General features: G+C 36.6%; 2 protein-coding genes and 1 pseudogene across 2 annotated transcripts; 2 read left to right on the top strand and 1 right to left on the bottom strand.

Moving 5' to 3' along the window:
- The first annotated feature begins 3,893 nt into the window (after positions 1 to 3,893).
- LOC127129954 (nucleotide-sugar uncharacterized transporter 1-like) lies at positions 3,894 to 4,731 on the top strand (annotated as a pseudogene).
- Positions 4,732 to 6,259: 1,528 nt separating this feature from the next.
- Positions 6,260 to 6,883, bottom strand: LOC127129953 (protein PGR). Its single transcript, XM_051059052.1, has 3 exons — positions 6,818 to 6,883; positions 6,495 to 6,743; positions 6,260 to 6,391 (listed from the first exon to the last, which is right to left on the bottom strand). Exons 1-3 carry the CDS (start codon positions 6,881 to 6,883, stop codon positions 6,260 to 6,262), a joined length of 447 nt encoding a protein of 148 aa, XP_050915009.1.
- Positions 6,884 to 10,671: 3,788 nt separating this feature from the next.
- On the top strand, positions 10,672 to 11,681 carry LOC127129952 (uncharacterized). The gene is made up of 4 exons (XM_051059051.1): positions 10,672 to 10,872; positions 10,975 to 11,025; positions 11,094 to 11,366; positions 11,469 to 11,681. Exons 1-4 carry the CDS (start codon positions 10,672 to 10,674, stop codon positions 11,679 to 11,681), a joined length of 738 nt encoding a protein of 245 aa, XP_050915008.1.
- Positions 11,682 to 12,635: the final 954 nt, after the last annotated feature.

Here is a 12,635-nt window from a genome sequence, read left to right as displayed (position 1 = left end):
ATTGTTATTCCGTGGATATATTATGAATACGCTAATTGATCGTCTCTACAACCTCTATACGGATACTTAATCTGCAACAGAAATTTAGAAAGCATTTGAATTTAAATTGAAGGCCAAAGAGGAAGGTACGAAGAAGTTTTTAATTTCTAAATATTTTGACTTTAAAATGATAGACTCCAAGCTCATTCTTTCCCAAGTGCACGAGTTACACTTTCTCGTGAATAAAATAAAAACTGTGAAAATAGACATTCTTAAAACTTTTCAAGTCATTGCAATCATTGCAAAGTATTGCCACCTTCGTGGAAAGGCTATAGAAAAAAATTGATGCATAGCTATCAGGACTTCTCTCTGGAGAAAATCCAAAAACACCATCGAATCAAGGAGGAATCAAAGGACAGGGAGAAATCAGAGTCTGCTGGATTTTCCAAAGTCAATGTTTTTATCACTAAAGGAATAAAAAAACATGATGACATGAAGAGCCATCTTGGCCCAAGGAAGGAACATAACAAGTTCAAGAATGTTCGCGGTTCGAAAGGTCCAAAAAATGGATGTTTTGTGGTCGGTAAACTATTACCTTAAATTTTTTGACCTGACTATAAATGACAAGTAAGAAAAAGTGTGTCATGATGAAAGCTATTGAACATGTCGAAACGATGCGTGTGGCAAGTGCGGTCGAAGCAACTGAAGGTCGAGGAGCGTTGGTAGCATCTGTGGACTTAGTGAAAATTTCAAATGCTCTAAGTTGGCTATTTGGTTTGATTGAAAGAGCGGGAATTGGATTAGAACATGTGGTTACTCAAAAACACGTGGAGGCTCGTCGAAGATAAAGGTTGTATGAAAGTAAAACGTGTCGTGATTTGTTTAGTCGACCATCTGTAGGTGGTTATTTTAGATTAATATATAAGGGGACACATGTTTATATTATAGGGGTCCGTAATTGAGAAACGAGTGAAGAAAATGTATGTATGCGTTCCACATTTATAACTTCTAAGCACTTTTACATTCAAGCCTTTTTTTGCATTCATTTACATTTCGATCATTTATCATTTTATCTTCATTTTTACATTTTGATTTCAGTTATCTCTATCTTCAAAATCTTTTACATTCCAAGTCTTGTCAAAGTTTCACATTGTATTTTCGATTTCAATCATAACATGGTGTTCAAAGGTTTAAATTCACACAAATATGTTGCCTTGTGGAGAATGTTGGTCGATGTTGAATTCCACTTCAGGTTGTGGAGAAGCGTCTGTTGTCTTATTGATGGGTTGGTTGTCTGGATGAATAGAAGAAGTGATAGAATCAAGGGAATCTGACCAATGGATATGAGATATTATATCAGAAGGAATTGAACTAGGGATACCTGGTGGATTTTCTGCCTCATTTTGGTTCGTTTATGTTGTTCCCTGAAAAGAGGAAAGAATAATGAGTTGAAGCCTAAGGTACAAAGAGGAGAATAAGGGGTGAATCGAGAAGTACCTTAGAGTCGGCTTTTTCTGGTTCTTCAACCGGTTTGCTTTGAGGTACGTTTTTGGAATTCTGAAATGGCGAAAACATATGTCCCCTCGGTTTTGTAATCTTACCGACGAATATACCACATTTTCACCTCGGTTATATAATAAAATCGAGGGATAAAACAATTTTGAGTTTATTAAATCTAATGTGGATTGCTTATTTCACCAAACCTAAATTTGTGATTTAACATGTCCTAATGGTGTTATAACATGTGATATAATTTTTTGGGCTTCTGGGGATGTTTGGGGCTGAATTGGGATTTTTTGGGGTTGCTGCAAAGGAAAATTGTGTTCTACATTTTTGTAGGTCTAGATGTGTTTGCTTAGCGAGGGTGATTTCTTTTAGCGAGAGTTCGCTCAGCGAGCTACTGTGTTCGCTGAAGCGAACGTGATAGGGAATGCTTCTGGTTTTCTATAACTTTCTCTTAGCGAGAGATGTGTCGCTTTTGGGGAGAAAAGGCTTCGCTCATCAAGGAGGCACAGTGCGGAAATGCTGATTTTTTGTTTCCAATTGTTTTCATCGTAACTTGAGTTTCGTGACTCGGATTGAGGCGCAATTTGAAGAATTGGAAAGCTAACACGAAAAGCTATCACATGGTGATTCTTGGTGAACTGTTTGAATTATAATTATATACCTATTATGGTAATGTTTATGCTGACTTGTATGATCGGTTAGCGAATCTTTATGATTATATGATGATGTGTTATTGTTTTGGTGAAGTAACATGAATGAATGCTTATGAATTTACATTTGTTGAGCTGCTACTGTTTGTTATTGTTTATTGATGTTGTGTCATGGATTGGTTGTTGTGTATGATGAATGATGTGGTATATAAATGGTAAGATGTGTATGGGGATCCTTTTGGTGAACCTTTTATGATAATGCATGCTGATTGAGAGTCATGCATCATGGTGTACGAGCTTAGGTCCAGTTTTGGTGTGTTCTAGTCCTATGTTGGGGATCGAAGCGAGTAGCCGGTTTCAGCTGGGAGTTGGTGACACATTATCAATGGTGATGGTAACGATTTGGTGTCCTCTGGTCCTATGGTCCTATGATGGGGATCAGGAGCGAGATGAACTTGAGTGTTCATGAATCGTACCACATGCATAAGGAGTCAGTTGTGGAGTATATTTGTATACATGAATGCATATGTAGTCGATTGTTCATGATGTTGTTGATTTTATGTGAATATGTAAATGTTATCATAATTTGGATGTGAGAACTTGTTATTGATGGATGTGTAATAAATATGTGTTTGTTGTGTATTCTCTAACTTAGCATTCTTTACACTATTTATATTGGTTTGTTGTTTTTCACCCCCTTTGCTTTGATATTATCCATAATGGAAATCTTGCAGATACGCGGGAGTAGCGTTTGTTGTAGTAAGTGGAAGTTAGCTCTCGGAGTTACTTCGTTTAGTTCTTCGCTGTTTTAGAATTCTCGCTCTGATCCTGTAACATCGGGGTTGGGAATGTTTGATTGTTTTATTCAGTTTGTGTTTTTCTAATTGAGAGTTGTATGTTATGCTCTTGGAGTTTTGAGCTTGTGTTATAATGTAGATTTTTTCCACATTGTTTTAATTCAAATACGGAATTTTATTGAGACTTAATTATTGTGAAGCATGCTTATTTGATGATTTCTGCTGTGATGATACCCTAAGTCAAGGTGAGCATGTGTCATACCCCGATTTTGGCCCTAAAATTTTTTCCCATCCGTCATTCATTTTTCTTTTTCTCATATATTCGAGGTTCGGAGATTCCATCCATATCTCTCCATTCATATTCATTTTCTCATTCATTCATAATTCAAAGAATTTCCATAACGTTTTTAATTTCTTTGTCAACCGTTCATTAACAATTTTAAGACATTTTTTTCCATTTTCTATAAACCATCTTTTTCTTCATCTATTAATTTTCCACAAACCATTCAACTTTAATTCATTAATCCATTCATGTAGAATTTAATCCAATTTAATTCAAAACATTACATACACATAAAAAGGTTTCATTTGTTTGTTTTTCAAGTGCATTTCCACATTGATCATTTCAAATCCATTTTTGGGAACTTTTCAACTAACATTTGTGAACATTTTAATCAAAACATTTTCAATTGATTTTCAAAGAGAAACTTTCCAAATTGACATTTGTGAAAATTTTAATTAACTTTCTTAAATCCATTCAATTAATACTTTAAGAAAACCTTTGCTAGCATCCAAAATTCTATTTAAAATTCATTCTAAACTTTGAGTCTATCACGAACTTAAAACCATTTGATTAAATCCAATAGTTTTCAAAGTCAATCACAAGCTAATTAAATCTCAATTCCATAAAATCCACATTTATTCATGATTATTTCTACATTTAACGTTACATCCCATTACACTCATAATTATACAACAAACAAATACAATGTTCAGTTTCTTAACCGGAAAAGACGCTAGAAAGATTCTCAAGCGCAAAGATAGCGATGCTGGTGAAAAAGGAAGGGCTTTGGAAGACTTGAGGGCCTCTATCTTTAATCAATTTAATTTCTCCGACGGTGCAAAATGTCAACAGCGGCGTCTATGTGGTCCAGCTACTGCACTCACCTTCAATTTTGTGGTTGTAGTTGGTATTATTTTCGTAAACAAAATGGTGCTTCAAACTGTTAAATTCAAATTCCCTATACTTCTCACACTAATTCACTATGTAGTGAGCTGGTTTTTAATGGCAGTACTAAAAGCATTTTCTCTCCTTCCTCCATCTCCTTCCTCCATCTCCTTCCTCTAAATCAACTCGAATGTCAACTTTATTTACCCTTGGATTTGTTATGTCTCTATCTACTGGCTTCGCTAATGTTAGCTTGAAGTATAATAGCATTGGTTTCTATCAGATGGCAAAGATTGCAGTGACACCATCGATAGTTTTTGCAGAATTTGTATTGTATAGGAAGAAAGTATCTCTTCCCAAGGTGTTAGCATTGACAGTGGTATCGGTTGGCGTTGTTGTGGCTATAGTGACGGATTTGCAATTCCATTTATTTGGTGCTTGTGTAGCGTTGGCATGGATTGTACCGAGTGCTGTAAATAAGATCCTTTGGTCAAGATTGCAGCAGCAAGAGAACTGGACAGCTTTGTCGCTGATGTGGAAAACGACACAATTCACATTACCTGCATCTTACAAACATAACAGTGCAAATGGAAGTTTTAATCCTCATCACATCATTATCAAGTCCAAATAGCAACTTCTGTCCCGACAACACGGTTACCGCTGCCAATGAAGAGATTCAAGATTTGTCATTCGGATTTGTTCTCTCTTGACCTTGATGGAAAGATCCTGAACAAGCATTATGATGTAACCGAACATGTTGCATCATCGTGCCGAAACAGAAGCATAGACCAAGTGAAGCCTTGTAGCACCAGGTTTTGGAGCTCGCACCAATTCGTGCCGCTTACAGCAGAGTACATCTTGTCCTTGTCAACCGTGAATGGATTCAGACTTGTTGCTGCAACATTAAAGCCATCATACCGTTAACAAATTGTAAATGGAATAGAAAACCTTTAGGGGACGGTAACTTGAATTTCTAAATAACGGAAACTTGTGGATGGAATAGAAAGCACATGCTATTAAAATCAACCAGCGGCCAATGCATTTTCGTGCAGAATTCCAAACTTAACAAACCTATAACGGACTCCAAATCCACAATAAAAATAACAAACTCTCATAACAGCTTCTAACCACCTTCCAAAAACACTGACACTTTCAGTTGATACACAAGAAACATGCACTGCCATAACAGCAACATAACAATTTCATCAGCAATAGATCTTTGCATTTAAACCAATGCATCATCATCATCAATATCATACCTGGTGCATATTAATTTCAGCAGGAAATGAAAAATGAAGAGTTAATTCTAACTATTACAAATATCGCCCTTGGTTTCGCAAATGCAATATTGGAAAGGAATATGAGTACCAAAATATCCTCTAACACTCATGTAGCAGAGGCTGGGAAACCTGAACCCGGAGATACCTGAGATAGCCATGTATTCAGTATAAATCCTGAAATTAATAAAGAAAACTTATCAATCATGCAAGTGGATAACAATCAACAGAATCTTCAAAGGGGCAGAGATAAATGTTTCAATCAACAATGAGAAAGAAAAAAACTTTTAAGTTATCACCTTCTGTGGATATCCCCAACGTTAAAATTGGAATTAATGATCAACTAAGAAAGAGATTTGCTCTTTCGGAAGCCTTGGAAGCATCAAACGACAATACATTTGTTCAACTTAAGGCTGAAGTAAAAGGAAAGGAGGCCATAGAGTCAGCTTTCAATCCTGAGAGTTCTGAGTTTATCCTATACAAGCTTCTTGATAACGCTAAACAGTGGCATATCTACTAGTATTATTGAGTAGTCTGATCATAAAGAAGACGAGGCATGGAGTCCACATGCCTTCCTATCTTCGAAGCTTGCTCAATTGGTTTGCTGAAGAAGAAAAAAAGTCGATGGATGACCCGCTCTCGCTTATTGTTGGTGGTGAAAAGGGTGGGCTACAGGCTTCCAATGTAGAGACAACCCATTGTGAAGCACCAAATTGTATTTTCCAAAATCTTGAACCCGCTGGTGAGGGTATACCAACAAATGAAGAATCTCTACCGCCCATCACCACGTTCAAGGGTTGCAAACTGATTGGAAAATACACGATCATCAAACCAGAGCTATCAGCCCATGAATCTTCCATAGAACTGCTGCTCGTGACGAAACTAGAATATGCACAAACAAGCTATTGAAGTTAAAACCGTGGTTAACAGTATTAACACAAAGTTCACTGCATTGTTGTCAAGAATGCTGAATCCTGAAATCTTTTTAATGGTTGGTCCTGGCTTCCCAACAACCTACAACATAGAGTGAGAAATTTCAATTTCAATAATCAAATACCCAATGTCATTGGATCTTTCATTGATCTTTCATAGGAGAGAAATGTGTATCAGAATTTACCTTCTGGCGAATAGAGCAGAATCCGCTAAATTGTAAGGTTGCACCCAATAGAGAGTCAATGATACTCCCACCTAGTCCTGCCGTGGTAGCGATGGGTATTACCAGTAGTTGCTTGAGAACTCTATCAGACCCGCACTTGATTGTCGAAAATTCTAAAAGAACATATGATAATCCAATGACACTTCCACCGGCTGCAGCAGCTAGAAGTCCTGCTTTTGTCACACCACCATTTGTACCCTTCCTCACAGGCTGATGAAATATCAAAAATACAAGAATTTTAACTGTTTTCAACATTCATAACAGAATTCCACAATCAACATAACCTGTAGGAAGCCTAATTCCGCAAAAATCTTCAACAAGACATCAAACCACTCATGAATTTTCACCATGTTTTCACTGCAGTAAAACACAAGTAATTAGCAAGGCTGTAAAAATTCGAAAAGTAACCCAAAAGAGAATCAAGATGAAATAGAGCGAGAAAGCGTAGGTTCACATTACCGTTTTCAGGTCGAGCGCCAAATGAGGCAGACCAAAGTCTGAGCGCCTTAAAGCAATACAGGAGATGCCCTTTTGGATCTCCATAAGACAACTCAAAAAACCCTAAGTTATGGATATAAAAGGAGGGAAGCGGAGGCGAGAAAGGGGGGACGGGAAAAAAACCCTAAACCTTGGCGGCCACGAAGAAAACCCTAATTTTCCAAACCACGAAAACCCTAATTTTCAGAAACGGTGTGAAAAACCTAGCGAAGAGAGGAAGACACAAGCTCTCCGTCGTCGCCGAACCACTGCCGAAGGTGAGCCTTCTTATTTGATTCTCTTTAAAGTCATGGATTTGTGCATTTGGGGTAAGAGTAGGGTATTGTGAGGTTGGTGCAAGCGATTGAGAGATGATGAGAGATTGGGAGTTTGAATGATGTCGAGGGTGAGAGAGATCGAATGAGGGCGGGTGAGATTGAGGGAACGAGAGTGGGTCTTCGTGAGGAAGACGAATGAGTTTTGTTTTGTTTCACTAGTCTCTGTTTTTGTTTCTTTTATTTATTTTCAAAGAATAGTATTTAAAACCTAATTAAAAACCACCTACCCTTTGGTTTTTCTTGGCATTTCCTTTATTAATTTTTGTGTGCTGGTATTAATGCATGGTTATTTTCCACCCAACAGCCAGGCGGCTAGGGTCTGTCCTTTGGGATTCCTCCATTGTTTTAATTAGTCGTCCATTAACAGACCACCTCATTTTAGTTTTTTATTTTTATTTTTATTTTAATCTATTCTGGTTTATATATTCCAGTTGTTATTAAGATAACAAATGACCATAAGTGGCCTAGTGGAGAGAGAGCAGTTTCATTTTCTTTAGTGGGATGGGTTCGATACTTAGGAGTAGCATATCTTTCATATTTTTATGCTTGCTATTTCATTTAAATTTTTTATAACTTCTACTATTTATTTTACTTTTAATATATTTATTGGATTAATTTAACTTAATTGTTAATTAGTTGTTAGATTTTGAATGTTTAGTTTTTTAGATTTTTCTTAATTATTGATTTTTTTTGATTTGGGATTTGGTACGGTTAATTGATTTCCATGCGTTAATTAATTTAAAGGTAATGTTAACTCGTGCCCTAGGGGCACAAGTTAAGAACCAAATGAAGAAATGTTATCTTGGAAATTGTGTATTGATTTTAATAAAAATATTAAATTAATTTTTTAACTTTTTTTTCCAATACAAATTTTCTATAAGTGGTTTTCTTAACTTGTGCCCTAGGGGCACAAGTTAGCATTACCCTTAATTTAATTCGGTTATTAACATCTATGTTCATACCTTTACACATGTAAATAATCATATTCAAATTCACTAGCTTTTGATTTAAATTTCACTAACTTTCCATAGTTTCAACATTTAATTTCTTTTCCTCCCATTTGGATCTAGCATTTTGATGGGAACTCGATTATATATATAAAATTAACTCGATTATATATATAAAATTAATTCGATATACATATAAAATTGTAAAATTAATTTTATTCCTACAATTTTATTTTTAAACTATCTTTACAACCCGATTAAATTCCTTTTTAAAAAACAAAAGAAGAGGACCATTCGAATCTTGCATTCCGGTGGGAACCCTCGAATAATCAGTCCTGAGCCACGCGTTTTGGATTAACCGTTCATTCTTTTCTTTCATTCTTAAAATACTTAATAATTAACTTGGACAAAAATAAAGGGCCGTTGGGATCAAGCATTCTGGCGTAACCCTTTGAATATTTGATTCTCATCAAGTGTTCGTTGTCCATTAAATAATTTTCTTAAATAATTCAAATGAAAAAGGACCATTGGAATCTAGCATTCCGGTGGAACCCTGAACTATCAATCTCAAGGCTTATGTCTTGTTCTTAAATATCCGTCTTTCCAAACCCAAAAAATATATACTTAATTCCTACCTTAACACCTTTTCAATAAAGATGGAAATGGAACATGGTGTATACCGTGCACTCCTGAGATTAAGATTCAAGGTGGATGCCTTGCTTATCTTAGCTCTCGCCATCGTCTAAAATTGTCAATGCGGTTTCTTCAAATCCTTTCTCAATCAAACCTAAAAATACTTAATCTTTATTAAACATTTTTTTCAATAAAGATGGAAATGGAACATGGTGTATACCGTGCATTCCTGAGACTAGGATTCGAGATGGATATGTCGCTCATCCAAGTTCTCGCCATTACTCAAAATAAATCCAACCAATCAAACTCTTTCTCGCCGCCGTGCGATTAATTAGAAAAACCCTTTTTCATAAACGAAAGATATATTGTCTTAAGGTGATGCAAAATAATATTTCGGCCATGATTATTGAGTCGAGATAAGTGACGCTTTTCCGAATGTAGATTTGTAAATCCATTCGATGTGTGGTATACGTCCGCTCCTCATCTGTTTTGGGTAAAACAATGTTTTCATCGATTAATACAATATAGCTTTCGCTAAAATTGACCAACAAACAAACATTTTTCTACCCAGAACTACGTAAGCCTTGATTTCTCTATTGAGATACGTAGGAGTAGGATTTGTAAATCTTGTCAGGCCCACTAATAAAAAACTTAGGTTTAGTCCTTCGTCAAAAATCCAAAAAACATTTCTTCTCTCTTCTATTCATTCTCTCCCTCATTATAACTTGGGAAGACTAACATAAGCTAACAGTCAAAATGAAACTAACTAAACGGTTCCCGTTGAGTACAACGGACGTGAGGGGTGATAATACCTTCCCCTTGCGTAACCGAGTCCCGAACCCTGATTTGGTTGCGACGATCAATAATCATTATCGTTTTGTCTTGGGTTTTATCGATATTTCCCCTTTCCTTTTTAGGAATAAATAAAGTTCGGTGGCGACTCTGTTCAGTCCATCATTGCGAGCGTGTGATGGCGCTTCGCTTAAAGTCGTGTTCTCATCATTTTTTGAGGTACGACAGCATGCAATGATAAGTGTATTAGAATGTTTTACCTTAGTTAGGACAAGTGTTGTTTTTTGACAAGTGGCATCCTAAATGTGTGCATTATGTTCAATGCTTGAATTATTCTATGATTGATTTGTTACGGGGTGTAGGGTGTTACATAGTGGTATTTGAGCAGGTCGATCCGTCCAGCCAGGTTTTGTAATGTGATCGAGCCTCTAGTTTGCGACATGTGTGTGTACATTGTCGATCCATTATTTTTTATAATATTAGTTTTATGATGTGAAGAATGGCTGGAAAAAATGATCATGCTATTGTTGATGCTTTAGAGTGAATGGCTCATGAACTACATAGATAACAAAATTAGGAAGGTGGTGAGTTTTATGGTTTGGGAAAATTTTAGAGAAATAATTCGCCGATGTTCAAGAGTAGGTATGATCTGGGGGGTGCTCAGGTGTGGCTCCGAAAGATCGAGAAAAGTTTCCAAGTGATGGCATGTATTGAAAGATAAGGTTTTGTTTGGTACTCACATGTTGTTTGAGGAAGCTGAAGACTGGTTGGTGCTGAGATCACTTGGGTTGTGTTAATGGTGCAATTCCTTAAGAAGTATTTTCCTGAAGATGTATGTAGCAAGAAAGAAATAAAATTTCTTGAGCTTAAGCAAGGAAACGTGACGGTTGCTGAGTATGCCACCAAGTTTGAGAACTAGTGAAGTTCCACCCTTACTACAATGGTGCAACTATGGATGGGTCAAAATGCATTAAGTTTGAGATCAGACTACGAACTAAGATAAAGCAGGGTATTAGATACCAAGAGATTCGTAGGTTTCTTACTCTAGTGAACAAGTATAGAATTTATGATGAGGACTACAAGGCTCATTCCACTCACTACAAGAGCGTTAGTGAGAGGAAGGGAAATAATCAGTTTAGAGGAAACCATACAGTGCTCTAGCTGACAAAGGAAATCAGAGAGCTCCATATGAGAAAAATCCAAGTGGGAGAGGGACTCCTACTTCTGTTAAGTGTTTCAAGTGTGGTGATTTAGGCCACCATGCTAATGAATGCAAGAATAATGTACCGAGGTGTTTCAAGTGTGGTAAGACAGGTCACCATGATGTAGATTGTATGTAACATGGGACGATTTATTATAACTGCAACGAGCAGGATCATATTAGTACAAATTGTCAAAAGCCGAAGAAAGCACAGTCTGGAGGGAAAGTCTTTGCTTTGAATATGACAAATATTACTTGTGTTGACCATTTGATTCGAGGTACATGTATTATAAATAGTATTCCTTTTATTGTTATTATTGACACGGGTGCAACACATTCGTCTATTTCACTTAAGTGTGCTAAGAGGTTGGATTTGAAATTGTCTTCTATGGATAGGAATATGATTATTGACACCCCGACTCTAGGTTCAGTAACCACTTCATGGGTTTGTTTGAATTGTCCACTTACTATTTATGGTAAGAGATTTGGTATGGATTTAGTATGTCTCCCTTTGAGAAATCTTGATGTTATCCTTGGAATGATCTAGTTGGAGTTCAAGCATGTTCATATCAACTGTTCTGACAAAACGGTATCAATTCCAGAGTTTGATGCTATTAATGAGTTGTTCGTGTCAGCTAAGGAAGGGAATGAGTTCGTAAAGGATGATGTTGCAATGTTTAGGATATTAGCTTCTATGAAGGCAGAACGTAAAGATGTGTTGGGCGAGTTTCCAGTGGTGTTTGATTTTCCAGAGGTGTAAGATTACTATCTACTTAGTACTTGGTACTTGTCCAATGTTGATGGCTCCTTATTAGATGTCTGCTTCAGAGTTGAGTGAATTGAAGAAGAAACTGGAAGATCTACTTGAAAAGAAGTTTGTTCATCTGAGTGTTTCACTGTGGGGTGCGCCAGTGTTATTAGTGAAGAAGAATGATGGTAGTACAAGGCTATGTGTTGACTACCAACGACTGAATAAGGTGACTATCAAGAACAAGTATCAACTTCCAAGGACTGCTGATTTGATGGATCAACTGATAGGTGCTTCTGTGTTTAGCAAGATAGATTTGCATTCATCTTATCATCAGATTCATGTGAAGCCTGAAGATATTTCGAAGATTGTGTTCAGAACAAGTTATGGACATTACGAGTGTTCGGTAATGTCGTTTGGTGTCTCTAATGCACCTGAAGTATTCATGGAATACATGAATAGGATATTCAATTCATACATAGATCAGTTTGTGGTTGTATTCATCGACGACATATCGAAGTCTGATGAAGAGCATGTGGAACATGTGAGAATTATATTGAAGACATTGAAAGAGAAGTAGTTGTACGCAAAGTTGTCCAAGCGCGAATTCTAGTTAAGACAAGTGAGTTTCCTTGGTCATGTGATTTCTATAGAGGTATAGTTTTGGATCCATCTAAGATAGATGTTGTGTTACAATGAGAAACTTTGAAGTTTGTCACTGAGATTAGAAGTTTTCTTGCACTGGTGGGTAACGACATGAAGTTCATTGAAGGTTTTTCAAAGTTAACGTTGCCTTTGACTCAACTGACTCGAAAGGGTCAAGCCTATGTTCGGGATGTGTATTGTGAAGAAAGTTTCCAAGAACTCAAGAAGAAGTTGACGTCTGCTCTAGTTTTGATTCTGTTGAATCCAAGTGAATCCTTTGTTGTGTATTATGACCCTTCGAAGATGGGTCTAGGTAGGGTG

The sequence above is a fragment of the Lathyrus oleraceus genome, chromosome 3, assembly GCF_024323335.1.
Source record: "Lathyrus oleraceus cultivar Zhongwan6 chromosome 3, CAAS_Psat_ZW6_1.0, whole genome shotgun sequence".
Taxonomy (NCBI): Eukaryota; Viridiplantae; Streptophyta; class Magnoliopsida; order Fabales; family Fabaceae; genus Lathyrus; species Lathyrus oleraceus.
Note: the sequence above shows the minus strand (reverse complement) of the source record. Positions and strands in the feature narration are given on the sequence as shown.